Source organism: Protomyctophum bolini, assembly GCF_963924005.1.
Source record: "Protomyctophum bolini genome assembly, chromosome: 1".
In the NCBI taxonomy this organism is placed as follows: Eukaryota; Metazoa; Chordata; class Actinopteri; order Myctophiformes; family Myctophidae; genus Protomyctophum; species Protomyctophum bolini.
This window is the reverse complement of record NC_137862.1, coordinates 32,672,909-32,686,910: the sequence shown is the minus strand read 5'-3', so window position 1 is coordinate 32,686,910 and position 14,002 is coordinate 32,672,909. Positions and strand designations below refer to the sequence as shown.

The 14,002-nt window shown below is 43.4% G+C and overlaps 1 protein-coding gene across 1 annotated transcript; it reads right to left on the bottom strand.

Annotated features, from left to right (window-relative positions):
• Positions 1–2,798: 2,798 nt before the first annotated feature.
• Positions 2,799–8,655, bottom strand: c1qtnf4 (C1q and TNF related 4; the record flags this gene model as incomplete). The annotated part of the gene is made up of 6 exons (XM_080770409.1): positions 2,799–2,937; positions 4,760–4,887; positions 4,986–5,053; positions 7,200–7,404; positions 7,693–7,983; positions 8,293–8,655. The coding sequence occupies 6 exons, from the start codon at positions 8,653–8,655 to the stop codon at positions 2,799–2,801; spliced, it is 1,194 nt and encodes a 397-aa protein (XP_080626535.1).
• Between the last annotated feature and the right edge of the window lie 5,347 nt (positions 8,656–14,002).

Below are 14,002 nucleotides of genomic sequence, written 5' to 3'. Positions count from 1 at the left end.
ATAGTAGGTGTTGTTGTAAGTACTGGGAGCTGATAGTAGGTGTTGTTGTAAGTACTGGGAGCTGATGGTAGGTGTTGTTGTAAGTACTGGGAGCTGATAGTAGGTGTTGCTGTAAGTACTGGGAGCTGATGGTAGGTGTTGTTGTAAGTACTGGGAGCTGATAGTAGGTGTTGTTGTAAGTACTGGGAGCTGATAGTAGGTGTTGTTGTAAGTACTGGGAGCTGATGGTAGGTACTGGGAGCTGATGGTAGGTGTTTTAAGTACTGGGAGCAGATGGTAGGTGTTGTTGTAAGTACTGGGAGCTGATGGTAGGTGTTGTAACTACTGGGATCCCCAGGGTTTACTGCATTGAAAAGGGGATAGACACCCTCATATAGCAGATACTGACAATAAGCCACTATGACCTACTTACGGACTTCACTGTTATGTAGTGAATAACAGATCATTGTGAAAGGCTGGGTTTTGCTGTGAGTTTCTATATGGGTTAAGATGCCTTTGAGATACTTTTTTGACAGGGCGGGGGGGTCAGTGGTTCTCAAACAGGACTCCACATTCATGTATTTAGCTACAGAGTCAACACGTTGTGAGCTTGTCAATCGGTTATTTTCTCCAGTGAGTAACAGAAAACAGAACCCCAGCAATGGCATAGAGCCCTGACGGACTCCAGTCAACACTATGGGGTTTAAGTGGTTGAATTTGACAATGAACGACAAAGGCAAAGATGGGGAGAGGTTTCTCATGGGTAGAAATGTAGTTTGTTGGAACTAACTGCCTGCCATGGTGAAGTTAAATGGTAAAAGGTGCATTTACACACACACACACACACACACACACACACACACACACACACACACACACACACACACACACACACACACACACACACACACACACACACACACACACACACACACACACACACACACACACCGATGGTGGAGGAAACTATGGAAGAGCAATTAGGGGTTCAGAGTCTTGCTCAAGGACACTCCCTCTCTCTCACAAGGAGTGAATCCAACACACTCCCCCCCCCCCCCCCCTCTCTCTCTCTCACACACAAGGAGTGAATCCAAGCGTAAAGGACACGAGGACATCCATTAGTGACACCGTTGGGGACAGCAGACAGACACCAGAGGCATTCTGGTTAATAATACGCTTTGAGAGGAAGGTAGGGTTGCTACGTCTGCTTATTAGAAGCGACTTTGGGCTTGTTTTTCGTAAAGTACTTGCAAATATTGGTATAGTTTGTCATTGTATATACTGTATAGGGGGGTATAGTTGATTATTTGGGCTTGTTTCTAAAGTGTAGTTGATTATTTGGGCTTGTTTGTTCGCGTTCACGCACCATAGTACCAAAACATGGAAGACAGTTGACTGGCCTCAGCCTACCTCTTGCTATATTATTATAACACAACATAATGTTATATCATTGACCTAAATAGCGTTATATCAACAAGGATAGTATGATTTTAAAAAAGGTTTTCAGAAATGACTTTGGACATGTGTTAAATGTAAACGCGTGACGCAGTACTTTACACAGATGTATTGTTATAAACGTTTCGGGAAATAATTAAGAAATATATAGTTTGTTTTGTATCAGTTTTTTCTGTTTTCTAAGAAAAAAATATTTTAAGAAGGTGACATTTGTTCTATTATACGGGCTTCTCAAAGAAAGACCTTCATCAGGGGAAAATCGTTTGTCACCAAAATGTTCCATTCTTTAGTTATTGGCAGTTGATTATAGCTGTCAACCAGGTTGGATTTGTTTTGATCACGTATTTATTTTATTTCCTTTTTAACGTTTGTTCTCTGACCCGGAACCTGAAAACATACACGTCATATCATGTGTGTGCGTTGAGATGAGGCCTATTATTATGTCAGTGGCTTAAAGTAAAGCAAATGTTGTGCATTTCCAGAAGAGTTGCTGGTTTAAGTCTGCTACCCTGTATCTTTACAGGGTAGCAGTTTACACCATACTTCTTTTTGGAAAACCGCAGATCTACAAGCTCACAATGCTTTGTGATTTAGTAGATCTGCTATTTTCGAATAGGAATAAATCGTGCTTAATTGGTTAATGCGTGATTTTGTTACCACAATCTAAAATCTCCAAAGTAACAAGGAAGTAACGTGTTCAAATATTTTGAGTACAAAACAACAAGGAAAAGTGCAATATTTGCATCTGAGATGTAGTGCAGTAGAAGTATAAAATCATCCATAAGTATGGAAAGTAAAAATACCTCAACACAGTACTTATAACCCCATTAAAACCGGAGGCCCGTCCTATAAATGCCTTTATTCTGAGTTAGTGGTTCTCAAAAAAGTCATGCCAAGGACCCCCAAAATGATATGTATTTGGCCGCGGAAGATTTGTGTTAAAATAAAATCCAAAATGATATATATATAAAAAAAACACTTTTTCAAAAATGTTTAAAAAATTTGATCTACAAGCTCAGAACGAGGCACGAAGTGACAAGTGACGTTACGTGAGCTTGTACGTCTGCTGTTTTTGACTGTTCCAGAATTTTAATAATCATACTTAATTAGCATTCCGCTCGCCGCTAAACACTGTAAAGTCACAGCACTCCCTCCCCATTTCTCAGTTGTTTCGCCCAGAGTGGGCGTGGCCATGGTTATATTATGCAAAACTTTAACCTCACAGAAACGCTGCCTAAACCACACTAAACACCGGGGAAAGAAAGAGAAAGAGAGAGAGAGAGAGAGTAACTGGTAATAATGTCCAAACCGCCTGGAGCTGGTACATCTTCTCCCTCTTTGTCTGTGATTAGCTGAGGGCAGAGCTAGGGTTTCTTCTCCTTCTCTGCCTGTGATTGGCTGAGGGCAGAGGGGAGGTCTGGGTAAACCAGGAAGCCGGTGAAGGTGATGTATTTGGCATGGTTGCTGTAGGCACCGAAGCCGTCCCTCTGGTGGGAGTATAGCCTGTAATAAAAATAAAAATAAAACTGAATAATTTGTATAATTTATTTAGTGGCCACTTATTTTTATATTCCCTTTTCTCCACAATTTAGTCTGCATTTCTGTGTTGTCACTATAGTCCAGCAGCCAACAGGTTAATTTTGTTTAAAGTAGGAAATTTGGTATATTATTTTATTGGCCTAAAATATTGTCTATATGTACATTCATGAATCCACTTGCTGACCGGTATATGTGACCAATTTTCACAAAAAACATTCCTTGGGATAAAAACGGCCATAGCCACTTGCCCAAATCGGCTATGGACTTTTTAGCCCAAGGAGTGTTTTTTGTGCTAAACTAATACCTGCAATGGATTCAGAATCATGAAAACCCATTGTTTGACACGTCACATGCTTAAGTAAAGCATATAATAAAAGTTTCTGACATTTTTGCCTTATATAGGATGTTGAATGAATGGTTTATTTCGATCTATTCAGTTAAATTACAAAACAAATATTTCTATTTTATTTTATTATTTTAAACACGATCGAAAAGGAATAGGCAGAAGCTTATAGGTTATTTATGCCTATCCTTAATTACAAAAGAACGTTGAACATAATTATACAGGGTCTACAAAACAATCAACATTTAGAAAAAACATAAAAAACAAACCAACCACAAGACAAAAGAACAAACAAAACAGCAAAAAAAAAAAAAAAAAAAAAACAGAAAAAACTGCCAAAAGCATAGAGTTCATAATTGGATCCCTAATCGTTCACTTTTACATTTCACATTAGCATTTTATTCAATTATTCAGCATAACGTATGGTATTTATCCAATATTGCCTGTTTGAGCCTTTTTTAAATTGGATTAGATTTACACAGCTTCACCCCACGAACAGAAATACACATGCTCTTCAAAGTAGTGCCGACCCTTGGTTGTTTAAAGTTAAGTTCACCTCTCAGCTCATACCTATACAATCCCTATCCCTGAACCTATTTTGAATATTACCAGGAAGCATTTTATGTCTTGCTTCATAGATTATCTGTGCAGTTTTAAAGTCGACCAAATAAAAAAATAGTAAGTAGGCCTATGTGAGTTTAGAAACAGTATATATATGTGTTCGTGATAACCTACATTGTTTACTATTCTTATAGCTTTTTTCTGCATTATGTATATTGGCTCAAGGTTACTTTTGTAGGTGTTACCCCACACCTCCACACAGTAGGTGAGATATATGGTGTTATAAGGGTGCAATACAAGGTGTATATGTGATTTGTAATTTAGAAGATGTCTTATTTTGCCCAGGATACCAACACTTCTCGCTAGTTTAGCTCTTATAAAATGTATATGGGGTTTTCATGAAAACTTATAATCAGTTATCACACCTAAAAACACATTGTCAAAAACTCTTTATATTTTAGGCCAATAAAAAATGATCTACCAAATGTCCCACTTAACACGCCCCGGCTGCCGGACTATTTGTCACTGCTGTTGTATCCTTAATTTCTGACTCACCTGCCAGTGAGGAGACCCCACCGGGAGAATGTAAAGCCTTCGTCCTCCTCATCCCCCCAAGCCTGCACAAGAACGCCCTCCTCCCTGCCTGGCTGCCAACTACCCTCCCCCGAACACGGGCCATTGGGCCAATTGTGTTTGCATAGACTAGCTAGCTAAGCTAACAGGTCCTACCACAAAGTGTCTATGTGGGGTTATACTATAAGCTAACAAAATTCATAGTGTATGTGTAGTAGGCTATGTGAGGTTATGCTAAGCTAACAGAGTTCATATACTGTATGCTGTATGTGTATGTGAGGTTAAATATGCTAAGCTAACAGGTCATACCACACGGTATCTCCAGGCTTCAGGGCCAGCATAAGGCTCTGGCTCTGTAGAGCCTTCTCTCCCTGGCTGTCATCATAGATCATAGCCTGGACGTCCACACGGTTCTTCATTAGCTTCACCGACAGAGTCTGGGGGAGGAGCCAGAATTATACACATAAATAGTCTGGAGGAGTATACATTGTACTGGGGACACTTCTATAAGTATCAGTATGTACAGTGTAGGTACCTTGTGTGGCAGCTTTCCTGCATTGAAGGAGAAGTAGTATGCTCCTGGAACACGGCACGTGAACACGCCTGGAATGGAAAACATGAAAAAGATGAAATACTAATTCTACTAGTAATTCTTATATATTATATATTATTTACCTTCACCTTCCATCCTGCATCCTGCTCCTCCATATGCTGTTATAAAAGTTATTGATTGAATACTTTATAAACAAGTTGCAAAACAGCACAGCAAGTACAATTATGCAAGCAATGTAAATGGTAAATGGTAAATGGTGCATTTATATAGCGCCTTTATCCAAGGCGCTTTACATAGATTGTGCATTACATTCACCCATTCATACACCGATGGCAGCGGAAACCATGCAAGGCACCAACTAGCACATCGGGAGCAATTAGGGGTTCAGTGTCTTGCTCAAGGACACTTCGACAGTAACTCTGTGGGAGCCCGGGTTCAAACTGGCAACCTTGCGGTTCCCATCCAGGCACTCTACCCCTGAGCCACCGCCGCCCTTTAATGTCTTAAAGGATAACACAAAAAAGCCTTGATGGTTTGTTTCCATTGTGGTCCTGTGTATTCAATTCATCAGCAAGACGTACAATACAGTACAAATCATCCTCAATACCAGTTGCAATAGAAGAATCCTGCAGAAATGTGCTCTTTCATGATGGCTAAAGCTCTTTTCAGGCGGGGAGCGTGTGACACAGAAGTTGTTGCCTGGATCAATGACAGGTCTGCTCCAGGTGTGTAGTGCTCATGACAATGCAAGCGTAAAACAAAGCTCAACACAATCCAGTTCTAGTTAGTTGCGGGCATGTGCACAAAATGAGCACGAGCGCGACAATTTCATGGGACCGCGCCCACGTAAATACGCCTCATTGAAAATTAATTACTAGGCGCTTTAATCGCTGCCCATCTGAAAAGACCATCAGAACAAGTAGATAACGAGTCTGGTGGTTGGGCGTTTACGATGGCATAATAGTAGAATGCATTCATTTCAGTGTGCTTCCATGGCTGTTGCCCGTCACCGAGGCATTGTGAAGGTGTACGTGCTACTCTGCCTCGCAGACGTGGTATGTTAATGTTGTATTTCTCTGTCCTGCATGTCTTTCTGGATTTATTTAATGAGTGTATTAACATGGCCGTTTGTTATTGCAGGGCCAGTGAATGACAACATTGCTGTTTTGCTATAGCTTATGCTGTGCCAACCATAAAATAAAGTATTCTGTTTACACTCCTTCCCATCCACCGCCTGGGCTCCCATGAGATAAATGGTAAATGGTAAATGGTGCATTTATATAGCGCCTTTATCCAAGGCGCTTTACATAGATTGTGCATTACATTCACCCATTCACACACCGATGGCAGCGGAAACCATGCAAGGCACCAACTAGCACATCGGGAGCAATTACGGGTTCAGTGTCTTGCTCAAGGACACTTCGACAGTAACTCTGGGGGAGCCCGGGTTCGAACTGGCAACCTTGCGGTTCCCATCCAGGCACTCTACCCCTGAGCCACCGCCGCCCTTTAGATGAGATGGAATGGAGATGGAATGGAGCCTTGCTATCTGAGAGAGATGTTGTTAATGTGGTCCACCCTTTGTAGCCTCTGTCCACAAATACAGGCTTTATAGACAGGGTCATCATTGTTTTGTTATTATTTTGGTTTATTCTGTCTGTTATTTGTGTTGTGACTTGGGAGGCCAACGGGCACTGGGCCCCTAAAAGACTGCAAGTTACTTCTAGTAGGCTAAATTATGTACTTTGAATGTATTTCACTATGAGTCCCTAACTGCTGTTCTGTGTTCCCCTCTGCAGGACTGGTGCTGGGGTACCCCATTTGGGACCAGGTGACGGCCCATGGCAGTGGTAACCCCCTTTCAGTTGTGCTTGATTTTAATTATTTGGTTTGGTTTGATTTGTGGGGGTGCCGCTGCCCTGGGTCGGTCAGCCTGGCCCTCCCTTCTTCCCCTTTACCTTTATTCCCCATGAATGCATTTGCCTTTTTAATGATACTGATGCTGATGATTTATGTGTAATTATAATAAAACCTTTTGTACTTTGGTTATACCCGTTTCTGCCTTTATTAATTTAAGTGTATAACGAACCTTGTGGAGAGTAATTCATGTTTCAGGTGGTTTACCTTAATTGGTGTATTTACTAAAACTATTTCCTCTTCTAATCCATACCGCCATGCTACATTAGCACCACGTACCCTCTGTTACATTGAAGTCCTCGCCAATGTTGACAAACACAGAGTCGAAGCCGATTGGCTGGTGCTGGGCCACGGCCACTCTCTGGTCCTCGCCCACAATGCTTTGGGTGCGTCCCGCCGAGAACGCAGAGCGCCGGTCCTCTTCATCGTACTCCTCCTCCTCATCATCACCCTTCTCTTCCTCCTCCTGCGTCTCCCGTGGCTCCTCAGTCGGGTCTTTGACTCCTCCCCTGACTGCTGTCAGGGAGGCATCTACACAAAGCAAGTTTATCCGATATTAAAATTGGCCAATAGGAGGACAGGTGGGCGGGCTCAGACATAAACATAAACATCCAGAAAGAATGGGAAGAAAACAGTTAAAATAAAACATAACTATAAGAGTAAAATGATTGATGTATAAGAATGATTTTAAAAAAGTATCAATAAAAGACAGAAAGGCAAAGATCAAGGCTATTAGCTTAGAGAGTTTTATCAAACCTGCTGAGGGCATCACGCTCTCCTGCTGCTGCTGAGGAGGCTGCTGGGTGTTGTAGTCCGTAGTGTGGGTCTGCTGGGAGTTGTAGTCTGTACTGAGGGTCTGCTGGGAATTGTAGTCTGCACTGTGGGTGTGCTGGGAGTTGTAGTCCATATGGCGGGGTTCGTACACATCGGGGTAGACGAGGTAGCCGCTGAAGGTGGTGTAGTGTCCCGTGTTGCTGTACAGAGCGTAGCGAGGGTCTCCGTGGAGGCGGAGCCACACCGTGTCGCCAAACTCCAGCTGCAGCATGGCGCTCTGGCTTTGGACCTGACGGAACCATACAAAGGCTTAATTTTGTCCGCTGACGAAAACTAGATATACATATTAAAACTAAATTAAGTTAATAAAATAAAACTAACTAAGCTACGATGACTAAATATACTGGCAATTCCATCAACAAATAAAACTATACTCCTGGGTCCAGACTGAGTAATAACCCTGCTCTTGGCTAATTAATTGTCTCGATCTTTATAGCCTACCTTCCTCTCTCCTATTCCTCTATATTCCTTCCTGTGTGCTCTCTAAAATAAAATCATCCATCCATCTATCCATCCATATACCGTCCTCTCGACATACCTTCCTCTCCTCTCCACTGTTCTCTTCGTAGACGATAGCTTGCACTTGGTTCCTGTTCTTCATCAACATGACGCTGAGGTCCTTGTGAGGGAACTTCCCCACGGTGAAGGAGAAGTAGTACGCTCCGGGCACGCGGCAGCGGAACAGCCCCGCCTTCGGCTCGAAGTCTCCGCCGATGTTCACGTACACCAGGTCAAAGGTCACGGTCATCTTGGCCCCGCCCTCCATGCTGTCGCTTCGCGCCGCGCTGAACGCCGAGCGCAGCTCCGCGTCCTCAGTGAGCCGGTCCAATCCCTGCGTGCTGGGGGCATGGCTCAAACACAGCAGACCAATCAGAAGACTCGGCGCAGGGAGCAGCATCATCGTAGCTGTAGAAAGATGTTTATAACGTGTGAGTTGGTCATTCCACTGCTATACGCCCTTTCACAATACCCACACACAACAGCAGAGGTTGTGTGTGTGTGTGTGTGTGTGTGTGTGTGTGTGTTGGAGTGCGTTCTCAAATTCTGCCCGAAATTTTCGGACCAGGCTCCTATATATATATATATATATATATATACATTATAATATTGATTTATTTTATAATATTAAAACATATAATTCTATTCTGTATTCATCTATTATGAAGATGGTGCTGACTTGTGTTTTACTCTGTGATACTGTAGATTTCTCAAATTCTACCTGACATTTTAGGGCAGAGTTATGCAGGCCTGAAATTTATGCTAATTAGTTGGGCTGTGCCGCCCCAGTTAGGGCCGGGCCTTAATTTTCTAGTGTGTGTGTGTGTGTGTGTGTGTGTGATGGACAGACTGATGTTATAAGGACACTTTCAGCCTCACACCTCACACAATCTCTGTTCCTAATGAGATCCCATGGGACTCACTCACGCACGCACGCACGCACACACACACACACACACACACACACACACACACACACACACACACACACACACACACACACACACACACACACACACACACACACACACACCACACACACACACACACACACACACACACACACACACATGCATACCGTACATACACACAGCCATATGACAGAACAGAAGTAGGCCAAGAATTGCAACACACTGCAGGCAAAGCCCCAATGTTTCTTAAATCTGATCTATATAAGACCTATTGTTCACACTGTTCCAATTCAATCCAATCCACTTTATTTATATGGCACGTTTCAAAACTCAGGGTTTACAAAGTGCTGTACAGGAGAAAATAAAAACAAATGCACTAAAGTTACCATGCACAGAATAACAACAGCGAGAAAACAAAGTACAAACAGTGAAAACAACTGAGACACAATACAGAAAAGCAACAGCACAGTGAGACAAAACATATACAAGGACCGAAGGAACTCAAGCGGGGTTAAAAGCCAAGTTATTTTAATCATATCTTTAAGACCTACTTTATTACTATTGCTTACACTATACAATATACATGCGGTAGGACAGTGTCACTCACAGACAATAGCAGATCTACAAGCATTTGGTGTCATTCACAGACAATAGCAGATCTACAAGTATGTAGCCAGAGGGAAAGACGATTTGGAGAACTATGTCGCGTTGTCGGGTAGAAATCGTTGCACATTTTTAAACTTGTATATTTGTTTTTAAATGAATGACCTTGTTTATCAGTCTAACCTCACAGGTTTATATTTGTTTTTAAATTAATTACCTTGTTTATCACATCCATCCATCCATCCCTCCATCCATCCCTCCCTCCCTCCCTCCCTCCCTCCCTCCCTCACTCCCTCCCTCCCTCCCTGCATCCATCCCTCCATCCCTCCATCCATCCATCCATCCATCCATCCCTCCATCCCTCCCTCCCTCCCTCCCTCCCTCCATCCATCCCTCCCTCCCTCCCTCCCTCCATCCATCCCTCCATCCCTCCCTCCCTCCCTCCCTCCCTCCCTCCCTCCCTCCCTCCCTCCCTCCATCCATCCATCCATCCATCCCTCCCTCCCTCCCTCCCTCCCTCCATCCATCCCTCCCTCCATCCCTCCCTCCCTCCATCCATCCCTCCCTCCCTCCCTCCCTCCATCCATCCCTCCCTCCCTCCCTCCCTCCCTCCATCCATCCATTCATTCATTCATCCATCCCTCCATCCATCCATCCATCCATCCATCCATCCATCCAGTATGAGGTTTAGATATCTACATTTTTACACATATCACTACCATAATTATCCCCCCCCCCCCCTCTCTCTCTCTCTCTCTCTCTCTCTCTCTCTCTCTCTCTCTCTCTCTCTCTCTCTCTCTCTCTCTCAGTCTCTCTCTCATGATGAAAAAACGGTCATGTTTTGATGTTTGGATGCTATAATGGAAGATTAAATTAGAACAGCAGGGGATGGATTTTAACTGTGTGTGTGTGTGTGTGTGTGTGTGTGTGTGTGTGTGTGTGTGTGTGTGTGTGTGTGTGTGTGTGTGTGTGCTTGCGTGCTTGCGTGCGTGCGTGTGTCATGCTGTGCACCATCTGCTGGTGGTGATAACAAACACATTAGCCCACGTTGTCTGAGATGTGCATGCATGCATGCATGCACGCACGCACGCACGCACGCACGCACGCACGCACGCACGCACGCGACAGACAGACAGACAGACTATTAAAATAACTTAGAGCACCTTTCACAGACATCATTTAAACAATAAAGCAAGGAGACAGAAATCAAGGTCCACAGAGGCCACAGATTTCAGATGGTAGGGGAGGTAGTTTTTAGTTTTGTTGGTGGAACAACAAACAGGTTGGGATGAGGATATGAGAGACCTTCTGGGAACGGAACGTTGGAGCAGGTCACAAAGATATGGGGGTGCCTGGCCATGAAGGGTTCTGTTAATTTGGAAATGGATTCTATAATTTACTGGGAGCCAGTGCAAGGAGAACAAGATGAGTGTGATGGGACAGGATCTCCTTGACCTGGTCAGCAATCTGGCAGCAGCATTCTGGTTGCAGGTGATGATTTTGAATCTAAATCACCGTCTGGATTACTGCAATTCCCTCTTCACATGTCTATCTAAATTTTAGGTAGACAAGTGAAGAGGGAATCACAGTAATCCAGACGTATAAGACACAAATGCATGGATGATCATTTCTATTTCTGGATGTGAAACAACAGATCTCAGGGATGTAGATATTAATAAAGATAAATGGGGTAAATGTGTTTATACTAAAAGGGATGCATGATTCATACTATGGGACACAGTGAAATGTGGCAGAAATGTATTGAGGTATCAGGTGTCAGGACAGAGCAGGAAAAGGCGTGTTCTAAACGGAGCATTGGGACGAGCGTGCGTGGTCGCCATTCATTCAGTTACGATGTGATGAGAAGGAGGATCTGAGTTGCGTATGTACTACTATTGCTTATAAATGTGTTATATATATGCTTAAAATGCTTTAAATACAGTCATACGCATATGCAGTCGCTATATCTGTGATTTGTGTTTCATTCAAGTTTTATCTATTCTCGAGTAATCAAACTCATTTTCAGTGTCGTCGACTCGAGTAATACAATATCATATACATGTGAATTACATTTATTACAAATAAAAAGTTAAGACAAATTTCAAAACGATCTAAAAACAGTTAGATCGCATATTGTGGGGGTCTGTATGCTCACCAAGGTTTTAAAATGACTCAAGGGTACCAATGTGGTAAATTTTAAGGTTGTTTGCAGGTCATTCCATGCATGTATTAGGGCCACAGAAGCTAAAAGCAGATCTACCAAGTTCAGAGTTAACATTTGGTACCTTGAATTTGGGGAAATTACTTGACCGGGTGTGGTAGGGTTCAGAGTCCCATTCCAGAAAAGATGAGATGTATTTAGGACAATCTCCAAGCTTGACTTTATACAAGAACTGGTGCCAATGCAGTTCTGGTCTCTCTGTCCGGGAGGACCATTCAACCTTGTTATAAGATACAATGGTGAGTACCATATAGCTATCACCCGTAATAAATCGAATCGAGGACGAGGAGTGATAAACAGTCTATAGGGATTTAAGAGTGGATGCTGCTGCATGTCTATAGATTATGTCTCCATCCAAGACAGACAGGATCACTGCCTCAACTACCCTCTTTCTGCTAATGACAGGAACACTGCCTCAACTACCCTCTTTCTGCTAATGACAGGAACACTGCCTCAACTACCCTCTTTCTGCTAATGACAGGAACACTGCCTCAACCTGCCATAAAGGAAATACAGTCCCATCGTTTTAGGAGGGTCCAGGATCCACTTCGTAGCATACACTTCGTAGCATGACGGAAAACATACCTGCACGGTCTGCCTCCATATGTTCCGTGCTAAGGGACATACGCATCGTAGCACCTTATGATAGTGGCATTATCATTACTTATCATTACTGCCAATGGAACTTATTGGCCCCCCACATAAGCCTTTATTGGCCCCTATACATAAGCCCTTATTTGCCCCCACATAAGCTCTTTGTGGCCCCCCACATAAGCCCTTATTTGCCCCCTGCACACAAGCCCTTAATGGCCCCCAACACAAGCCCTTATTGGCCCTCCACATAAGTCCTTATTGGCCCCCCACTTAAGCCCTTATTTTCCCCCCACACAAGCCCTTATTGCCCCCCCCCCCCCCCCCCCCCCGGGGCTGGAAACAACAACAGTATGCGTCCATAGATAGAGAGAGAGAGAGAGAGAGAGAGAGAGAGAGAGAGAGAGATCGTGTGATTTCCACAGCACAGCATAGCATAGGGACATTACATTCTCCTCAGACATATTCATATATGTTGCTAAAGAGTGTATAAGATAACCTAAACTGAGTAGCGTATACATTTCAATCTACAAGGCTCAAACCTCATGTGAAAAAATACAATTTCGTGTATGGCAGCAATTGAAAATGTGCATAGCCTGTTGGATACACTGCTCTCAAGTAATTAATTGCATCATTCCAGCTGTGCAAAAGTAGCCTATAGGTCAGGCCAGATCAATTAGGCTGTCACGCAGAGCAAGGTCTGAAATAAGCTGACCATCTTTTTTACGTCATCTTGTCCCTAACACAAACATTAAATGCCTTTAACAATAAAGATTGCAGATTGCACTGTGACAGATGCGTGTCTGCATCTGCAGATTGCACTGTGACGCAGATGCGTGTCTGCGTCTGCAGATTGCACTGTGACAGATGCGTGTCTGCGTTTGCAGATTGCACTGTGACAGATGCGTGACTGCATCTGCAGATTGCACTGTGACAGATGCGTGACTGCATCTGCAGATTGCACTGTGACAGATGCGTGTGTGCGTCTGCAGATTGCACTGTGACAGATGCGTGTCTGCATCTGCAGATTGCACTGTGACAGATGCGTGACTGCATCTGCAGATTGCACTGTGACAGATGCGTGTCTGCATCTGCAGATTGCACTGTGACAGATGCGTGTGTGCGTCTGCAGATTGCACTGTGACAGATGCGTGTGTGCGTCTGCAGATTGCACTGTGACAGATGCGTGTGTGCGTCTGCAGATTGCACTGTGACAGATGCGTGGCGCAGCGCTAGACACTCGACCAGCCTTTGGCCGGTCGAGCTTTATACATTTGTGTTATTAAATAACAGCAATACATTTTCTTGATGAATTGGACATAGGACCCCAATGGAAACAAGACCCCAATGACCTTTTTGGTGTAATCCTTAACGGATTATCCTTTTAGGAAAAGTGTTTGACTTATACTGTTTTGTATTTCTGT